At 41.8% G+C, this 10,086-nt stretch overlaps 1 protein-coding gene across 1 annotated transcript; it reads left to right on the top strand.

The window, feature by feature from the left end:
• Nucleotides 1-2,269: 2,269 nt before the first annotated feature.
• Nucleotides 2,270-4,549, top strand: LOC112250098 (forkhead box C1-A). The gene has a single exon (XM_024419963.2). The coding sequence runs from the start codon at nt 2,529-2,531 to the stop codon at nt 3,942-3,944; it is 1,416 nt and encodes a 471-aa protein (XP_024275731.1). The 5' UTR covers nt 2,270-2,528; the 3' UTR covers nt 3,945-4,549.
• Nucleotides 4,550-10,086: the final 5,537 nt, after the last annotated feature.

The raw sequence follows: 10,086 nt of genomic DNA, 5'->3' as shown, positions 1-10,086 counted from the left end.
TAATTGAGAAATGAACATTGATTTACCAAGTTTATATAATTCAGCAAGTAATTTATTTTAATCAACAGTTATAATATTAGACCTAATATCACGGTATTTTTCTCGGGAACACTGTGGCAGTGTGTTTATTAACTAGGCGGGCAGTCCCATTAAAAGTAAAGTAAAGTCAGTGAATTAGGTAAACACTCTGTAAGCCCCAAACCTAGGATGTCTCTCTCTCTCTCTCTCTCTCTCTCTCTCTCTCTCTCTCTCTCTCTCTCTCTCTCTCTCTCTCTCTCAATTCAATTCAAATGGCTTTATTGACATGGGAAACATGTTTACAATGCCAAAGCAAGTGAAACGGATAGTAAACAAAGGTGAAATGAACAATTAGAAATGAACAGTAAACCTTACACTCACAGACGTTTAGAGAAATTTCACCGGGCGTATCTCGCCTCTACTTCCCACCATCAAGATCCAACACTAGAATGACACAGATGTGACAGTTATGTAGATGGTCTATTACAGACAGTTTTGTTTATTTTATTTGGCTAATGATACTAATAGGCCTACTAATAAAAAATATTGAGACGTCTAAAATGCAGTTGCAATAATATCCCCCAAACATGGCCTACACTGAGTAATAGTAACCCAGGCCTACATTAGAACAAAAGTTAATTTGGCTGAGATAGTTATATCAAAATTCACGTACGCCTACAACAATTATTATTTGTTAACAAAATATTGTAATACTCATATAGGCAATAGGTAGTCTAATACCTATTGAACAGTGATGTCGTTGTTAGCACCTTTTGACACTAAATCCGTGCTTGTATTGAAATATTTAGATCATGGCGTATGTTGATGAACTCAGCATCTCGGACCCAAACAGCAGAGGAGAGCACTGATATCATATCAGCATGTTGCTGTCGCTTAAATCTAGTGTGCCTTTTGATATCGGTAGGCTAATATGTGGTTGGCCTGTGGTAAGACCCTATGCATTCTTCATTATAGGCTATAGGAAGAATACAGGCCGAGTTTAAGAATGCTCATCAAAGCCTGTTAAAAGCGTTTGAAGCAGTGACAGTAATAAGGTAATAAAATAGGCATCCATCCCTCCTCCAGGTTAGTCATTTACATCATGTGGAATCTCTGACACCTCTCACTTTGTTGTGCTGTGCCCATCAGAAAAGATTACAGGGCAGTGATTACATGTGATTTTATTTAACCTCTATTTAACTACTAAAAATACCCCGGTCAAACCCGGAATACGCTGGTCCAATTGTGCGCTGCCCTGTGGGACTCCCGATCACGGCCGGTTGTGATACAGCCCGGGATCGAACAAGGTTCTGTAGTGGTGCAGCTAGAACTGAGATGCAGGGCCTAGACCGCTGCACCACTTGGGAGCCTAAAATGCCCCTGGTCTTTTAGCCAACATTTGATTTTGTGCTTTAAATAACATACATTCAAGTTAGTTGTGTAGTTGAATTAGCATTGCTGTTATTGATTATATAATGTTTTATAGATTAATTTCATTTGTAACCCATGAGATTGGCAGGAAAAATTATAGTAAAATTATACTGTCATCCATAAAGAGAAAACTAAATTAAAATTAACTTTCTGGTTTTATATTCAATATAGACTTATAGCAAGGTAATACAAAAAAAATATATAGAAAACGTTTTTAAATGTATAAACAAGTAATTCATTTCAAATTAGGTGAAATGATTGAAGACTTCGTGTAATTGTACATTTTGCCCTACACGCTTTCATTTTACACACTAGGTTACACATTGTAACAAAAATATACGGTATGTGAATATGTATGAAAAACAGATAATATGAATATTAAGCCATATACTTTAAATAGGCCTATGTTAATGGTTCAATATTGCACAAACCGTTGGCAAATTGAGCAATACTATAGCGTTGTCCCTCAAATCATCTTACGTGAGCTGGGAGTTCCCCACACCTCTCTTTGTTTAATTCCTGTGTGTGTGTGTGTGTGTGTGTGTGTGTGTGTGTGTGTGTGTGTGTGTGTGTGTGTGTGTGTGTGTGTGTGTGTGTGTGTGTGTGTGTGTGTGTGTGTGTGTGTGTGTGTGTGTGTGTGTGTGTGTGTGTGTGTGTGTGTGTGTGTGTGTGTGTGTGTCTAACACAGCTTGGAAGGATCTCTGACTGCTGCAACTTTGCTTTTCCTCGTGCACGTTCGAATCGAGCTCCCATCGGATTGGATGTTGGAACGCATTCGGGGAGGAGCAGCCACAGGCCAAAATGTGAACAGAGTAAAACAAGTTTCTCTGTCGTGACGGATGCTTGAGCTGTAGTTTTCTCAATGTTCACCTCAGTAGACTGTGCGCAGCCTTCACTCCAGTCACCCTGGCAAGCCGTGGCGTAGGCTAAACATATTTCCACAAACTCCCTTCGCAACAAACAGAAAATAAAGCAAAGGAGACTGCGAAGGAAACCGGAGCTACCCATCCCCGTCCGGCTGAAACTTTTGGGAGAGTTCTTCATTCTTTCAAACTTTACGGGAAGGCGAGGAGGAGAGAATGCAGGCGCGCTACTCCGTCTCCAGTCCTAACTCCCTTGGCGTCGTGCCTTACATTAGCAGTGACCAGAGCTACTACCGGGCCGCGACCGGTGGAGGATACACCGGTATGTCTGCTCCCATGAGTATGTACTCTCACCCGGCCCAAGACCAGTACCAGGCCAGCATGGCGCGTGCGTACGGACCGTACACCCCGCAGCACCAGCCCAAGGACATGGTCAAACCTCCGTACAGCTACATCGCCCTCATCACCATGGCGATACAGAACTCACCAGACAAGAAGGTGACACTGAATGGGATTTATCAATTTATCATGGAGAGGTTTCCGTTCTACCGAGATAACAAGCAGGGCTGGCAGAACAGCATCCGGCACAACCTGTCCCTCAACGAGTGCTTCGTCAAAGTGGCCCGGGACGATAAGAAGCCGGGTAAAGGCAGCTACTGGACTCTGGATCCGGACTCCTATAACATGTTCGAGAACGGCAGCTTCCTGAGGCGTCGCAGACGGTTCAAGAAGAGTAATGTTCAGAAGGACAAGGATGACAGGCAAGGCAAGGACTCGTCAAGGAGAGGAGCCCCTGACCTGGAGAACGAGCAGCCCGTGCAAGGCTCCCAGCCCGTGCGCATCCAGGATATAAAGACGGAGAACGGGACTTCTACTCCTCCACAGGCCGAGTCCCCAGGCTTACCTGTGCCCAAAACAGAGAGTCCTGGCAGCAGCAGTAGTATGTCCACCGGCAGCCCTCACAGTGTGCCCTCCGCCCGGTCCCTCTCAATGGAGGGCCCCGAGCATCACCACCACATCCAGGCGGCGGCGCAGGGCTTCAGCGTGGACAACATCATGACCTCACTTCGGGGGTCGCCCCAGGGCACCACGGAGCTCACGTCCCCTCTTATCGCATCCTCTAGGACAGGTATAACCCCCTCTCTATCGCTCAACTATTCCCCCAACCAGACGTCTGCTTACAACTCACCAAACTGCAACCAGAACTCCATCTCCACGAACTCTAACGCTACATACCATTGCAACATGCAAGCCATGAGCTTGTACGCCGGAGACCGAGGCGGCCACCTCGCGCCCTCCACCACGGTGGACGAGACACTGTCCGATTACTCCATCACCACGACGACCACATCCCCGCTCGGGCATGGCAACCTGAGCGTGGGACAGGATGGTGGTCACCATGCGCACCAGGGCCGGCTCGCGTCCTGGTACGGGGACCTGGGACATCTGGGCACGAGCTACCCGGCACAGCAACAGAACTTCCACTCGGTGCGAGAGATGTTCGAGTCTCAACGGATCGGTTTGAATAGCTCCCCGGTTAACGGGAATAATAGCTGTCAAATGGCTTTCCCCTCCGGTCAATCCATCTACCGTACTTCCGGAGCTTTCGTTTATGACTGCAGCAAGTTCTAAAAACAACAAAACCATGTTTTTTTTTTAAACGAATAACTTTAATATATATATTTTCATCTTTTTGTACTTAAACCTTCCTCATACCGGTCCATTATTCCTCACAGAATGGACTAAACATATTGAGAGAGATGAGATTTGTTCTGGTGTGTATGTCAGACAGAGGGGTGTGTTACAACACCAAAAAACACGTAAGTTTTTTTCTCTCTCACTTCGGGAACTTTGTTTTTAAAGATTGTTGTTTTAACATCCACCATTTTATAAGCGTGTTATTGATTGTAAATTGCATATAGTAATTTATTATTAGAAAGTAAGGGATTCTAGTTGGATGTTCTGGACTAAGTTCCCAAATTCAGCTGCCTAAAATTGTCCTAGGAATTGTTATTTTATAAAAAAGGAGGGGAACTTGTATACCGACCTATTCTATTAAATGTTTTGTCTTATTTGTTAGAAGTATTCTGAAGGCATTGCATTGTTTGTCTAATAAATTGCCAATCTATTTGATTTAAATCTGACGTGTTTATTAGCTCGCCATAGAGGCCTATATTGTCCTGGCTTTAGAATAAGGGACGCAATGTAAAATAAAAGTTTGGCCTATTATTGCAAAATTAGGTGTCATGTTGCATTTTCTGTTCGTACATAGACGTCATTTGTATATAGGCCTATGGTTCAAATCATGTGTCATTTTAAAAGACTGAGGTATGCCTAAACATAAACAAACTGCAGGGGACGTTTGTCTTCTGTATTTCGAATTAATTATATAAAACAAAAACGAAGGTACAAATCACCTCACACAGTGTGACTACATTTACGGCGGCTATTTAGAGTAATTAAGGCGTTCTGTTTCTTGTCTTGATGTACTGTGATGGCCTTATGGCCCTGCTACAATAATGAGGCCTATTGGGGTACATCAGCACGCAGTTTTGTTCTGCTAGCAAACGTTGCAGTCTGTAGTGAGTTGCATTGGTTTATTTTCTTGAGAAATCCCTGTAAAAACACAAACAGTTTCAACGAGGTGACAATCTTATGAGTCCCAGTATTATTACAACGTAAAGCAATACTACACACACACAAGGCTACAGCCACTAATCCGATTGTTCTGATGTATTACATGTACTGTAATCCGAAAGGATGTAATATAGGCTATATGTTTGTTCCTGGGCTTGTAATGTATTATGCAAGTACCCAGGGTTTGTGATATATCTCCGTGTAATTGTTACTTATTCCTGTGAAAGGATAGGCTATTGTTATGGTAACATAACAAATGTTTCAACATACCTCTCCGTAAGCTATGGGGATGTGCTAGAGGGGGAAAGACGATTGGTGTGTCCAAAACATCCAATCAAAATAATGATGAGCAAAATGCTAGTTTTGTTTCTACATTTAGGACTATCTTGAATGCAGGGTTTGCAATATTTGGGCATTTTTGCTTTGTTATAAAAAGCTAAAATAAGATGTAGGCTACTGGGCCTACTCCTCTGCCTTGGCCTATATTTGTGTAGTCAGCAGAAATTAAATGTTCCACAGAACTACAGCACACAATCTGAGATAGAGAGACAGAGGAGAGGGATAGAGATGAGAGAGAGAGAGAGAGATACATAACTACACAAACAAATGTTGTGTTTGTGCAATTAAGATACCGTAGTAATTTATATTCTAAAATCATAAGGCTATATTGAGGAGGGATGTGGAGTCAATTTGGTGACAACATATGTAAGCTTGGCTTGGCTTTTTTTCCCCCTGAGATGAGATACTCTGTCATCATCTTGACCTCCAGGCCTCCTTTAGTTTAACGGGTCCTTGGTGCATGGTGAGCCAGGAGCCAAACGTTGTAACACGGCTATTGATGGAGGGCTAGGTCGCTGTTTAGGCTACTAGCTCCCCGGTGCCAGGGTATCCGGCTGTTGTTTGGAGTGGCCACGTGTGTTTACGGACGCTCAGTTATACCACGCATACCTGAAATATTATCTTTGCCAGATGTTTGGTTGCTGCAGCAACTTGTTAAAGATTACATAAAACATTGCCAACAACACACACACACACACACACACACACACAGAGAGAGAGAGAGAGAGAGACAGATACTTTGAATTCATTTAAATTAGGAATTAAAAGTATAATTGTTCATCTAGATATTGTTAAAAAAATATGTATGTCGGTTTCAAGAAAATGTATTGATAATGCTATAGGACAAGATCTGGTGAAAATGTGTTATCTTCTTTTGCTTTACTATATCGTTATTATTATTATTATTTCCTTTAATTAAATACACACCAATTTGTACCATTTAAGATGTTTTAAAATAATCACTGCTAAGATATTACTGTAGCTTGACTGTTTGAATTGCAGATACAACAAATTTGCAGTTAATACAAATTCACAACAAAATTGTAGTGGTTTCCTTTAAAAAAAAACGAACATGTTTGTGCAGCAGACCACCAGTCAAGCTACTTCATCGTTCCAATAGAGTAACAATTGGTAGTCACTACAGCTTGGGCAATTTGCTCGTTAATTGAGTGTACAGGGATGTCAGAAAGCATCTGCTTGCTTACTGTGTCAAAGACAATATTCTCCCTCCCTCCCTAATCCGCGGCCTCTAAGCATGTGGCCCTGGGTCTGACTATTACACGGAGTAACTGACTGGGGGCCCTCCCAAATGACACCCTATTCCCTAGTGCCAGGGCGTCAAACGTAGAGCACTATATATGGGAATAGGGTACCATTTGGGACACAGCCTGGGGCTCAGTCAAACATATGAGAATAATGAATTTAGCCTATATGCATTATATCACATACCTCCGCGCTGAGCCAGAACCAGCAGCCAGTCGGCCCCGGGCTCTGTGGATTAAAGAACAGTGGAGGAGAGGAGATAGTTTTACTCTCTGACACCAGCGCTTTGCTGAAGCCCAAATGTAATGCAGGTGTGTCTGTAGGGCAAGTAGGGGAGGCAGGACTGGGTCGGAGATTGACTTCTCTCTGGTTGTCAGTGAAAATGTGTCATTGTTGTGATTGCTTGCATTTGTGAAACTATTGGATCGAGAATGGAGCAAGTGAACAGGCAACACTACACCGCAGCACAAATGCTCCACTCAATCTAGGCTGCTTGACAGCCCAAACCAAAATCTTTCCAGTCCGTCGACCTGTTCCAGGCTGTTAGTCTGTAGTAATAAACACTGCTAATGTTGCTTATTAACCTGGATGGTTTTATCCACATTTTATTATGGCGCATAAACTATTGGTGTATCAGTAGCCTAATAAAAACAACTTCCTTGTAGTCTACTGGTTAGAGGTTGTACCGTTTTTATCACGACAACACAAAAGAAACAACTATACATGTAGATCTATGCATTGGCATAGGCTGTATCACAACAATACACATATAATTAGATTGAAATATAATAGTGGCCGAGCAATATTTCAATAGGCAGATAGTTCAAATGTTGATCGTCTCTCATATATGCCTAGCCATAATCTCGCTAATAAAATTCATCAGATTCTTTCCGAAGTAATAAACGAACTTCAAGTCGGCGCACGAAGATGGATGGCGCTGTCACGAACGGGCCAGGTCAGGAAGGAATAAAATTCAATCAGCGAGCGGAATCATTTTTCATGGGACGGAAAAGGCAGAGCGAGAGGTAGAGGTCAATGGGGAGGATGTCAACAATGCTTCATAAAAAGGCGAAGCGACGTGCTGCCACTATATGAGCACCGGTTGCTTTCTGAAGCTGCCTAATGCCTATAGGCCTACCACTTCTGGCCTAAAACACTCTCCCACGCTGTTTACACAAACCTCAGAATACATAATGGATTATTACTGTTGACAAGACAGAGATGACTAATCGATTAGGTTACTTGGCCACCCTCCTCCACACGCACAACTACATACATGCACAGCACTAGCTAATAGGCTACACTATAGCCTAGGCGTTTACACAAAAATAATGTATTATTTTACAACACTTGAACCTTCTTTAAAGATATGCCTGTCTCCACATAGTTATTTTGTGGAGACAGGCATATCTTTAAAGAAGGTTCAAGTGTTGTAAAATAATACATTCTGTAGGCCTACTATTGATTTGAACTTTATTTAGGTTGACAGATAGTGAGGGGAGTGCTTGCCTTTATGACAAAAATAATGCATGTGATCAGTTTTTCAGATAAAATAAGGCGTTATGCAAATGAACACGTTATTAATATTGAGGTTAAGATTAAGTTATTACACGTTAATTAAATATGGGTTGCTAAATACTCATTTTATGGACACAGATAATATTTAATCAAGGCGTGGAGTTCTGCTGCAATAACGATAACCTGACTTGTTTTAACTCTTGATTTAATACTAGAAAAATAATTTTGTCAAGAAATAAAGGAATTTGGACAGATATGAAATAAAGGAATTGAACTTTCAAGCTATGCATTATGCACTATAGTTATGAAAGAATTAGGTTAAAACAAACAGCCTAGTATAGGAAAAGATTGCTGACCTCGCAGGCAATATTCTAACAATAGCCTTGATTAAAGTAGCCTAAGTATGACCACAACAACACAATTTCCCCATGACTATTAAACTGTATTTGACTATGTGTTAGGTGTTGCACATTCCACAATGAGCTAAACACGTAATTAAAAACGTAATGAGTGAACGTGAGAATGTCTGTTGGAATGTCATGACCATTCGCTCAATGCGCACACAGACTGACATGGGCCGTATGAGCGTCAGGGGCAAGAGTTTATCAAATCAATTTGCCAGGCAACAGCAATATCACACAACACACACACACACACACACACACACACACACACACACACACACACACACACACACACACACACACAGAGAGAGAGGATGTGTAACGCTTTGCTGAGACCCTCCCCTCGCCTTTCAATTAAGTTGTTAAGGCCTACAAACCCAACACTTCTGGCCGCCTTCAAGATAAAGCTGTAGGCTACGCCACTCAATAACACGTCAATGCATGAATATGTCCAAAAAAATAATCTACGGTCATTCAATCTCCGCTCTGTCTAACACGTCTGATACATTAAGACATAATTTACTAAGCACTGTTTAAGGTCGTGGTGGGGATAAATCTAACCACAGGAGTGTCACGTCTGTCTCATGGCCCAGGCCGGTCCTATGCGGGCAGGCCTCGGTGCAAAATCCGGGGGAGCCAAGGAGCTGGGGAGATCAAAACGCTTGAAGGCGCGCCATTTTCCAAACCAATCGGAAAAATCAGAAGTGACGGTGAAGATTGCCACTGCTTCGTGGGGACGTTTAGTGGTTCTAAGACACGATAGGTTCTATTACAATAGTGTAATTGAGCAAGGCTTATACCTATCAACTGTCGTAAACCGATATGCCAAACACCAATTCAAGGATTATGATTATGAGTCAATATGTTGGCAAGAAAAGGAGAACATGAAACAGTAATTATCACTATGTAAACAGCGAACAGTAAACTATGAATTTAGGCTACTCGATACAGTATTGCTATAAACTAGACATATAGGCTATACAAGTGACAAGAGAATGAACAATTAAAGGCTTTTGTACGGGTTCTCAGGTAATCGAGACGATCTCATGCTTCTCTATTCGCTCATCAGTTGGTGACAGTCAGCCTTTAGAAATAGCACACAAATAATCTTAAAGGAAAAAGACAAACAAACAACATTTTAGATTAATGTTCATACCGCATCAGTATTTGGGGCCCTTTCTGATGGTAATCTCAATCTGCTATGTTTTATTAGAGATAAATCCAATTACAGAGTTCCACTTACCAAACAATTTCCCCTTTACTTGTTTATTTATCGAGGCAGTGGAGAATGTCAGAAATGCTAAGCACTAATAGGGTTCAGATGACTTAAGGACGCCATTTCCGCTGGAGTTTTTCTATATTCACGCTCTCTTTTCACTCTCACTTTTGATTTATTTAAAGAGTATATAGCCTATAGCCTACTAGGCTATAGACGTGGTGTATTTTCATTAATTCTCTGTTGCTTTATGAAGAACAGGTGATAGCTGATTTTAAACGGTGACCTATGACACGAAAAACAAAAACACATTGAGAATGCATTCCAAACTGGTAAGGCAATGATTTGTCTCGGGCCTGTATATATTACATTTGGATCATATTTATGAAACCAAACA

This window comes from Oncorhynchus tshawytscha, linkage group LG01, assembly GCF_018296145.1.
Source record: "Oncorhynchus tshawytscha isolate Ot180627B linkage group LG01, Otsh_v2.0, whole genome shotgun sequence".
NCBI lineage: Eukaryota > Metazoa > Chordata > Actinopteri > Salmoniformes > Salmonidae > Oncorhynchus > Oncorhynchus tshawytscha.
The sequence above is the reverse complement of the archived record's forward strand: the minus strand, read 5'-3'. Positions and strand labels throughout refer to the sequence as shown.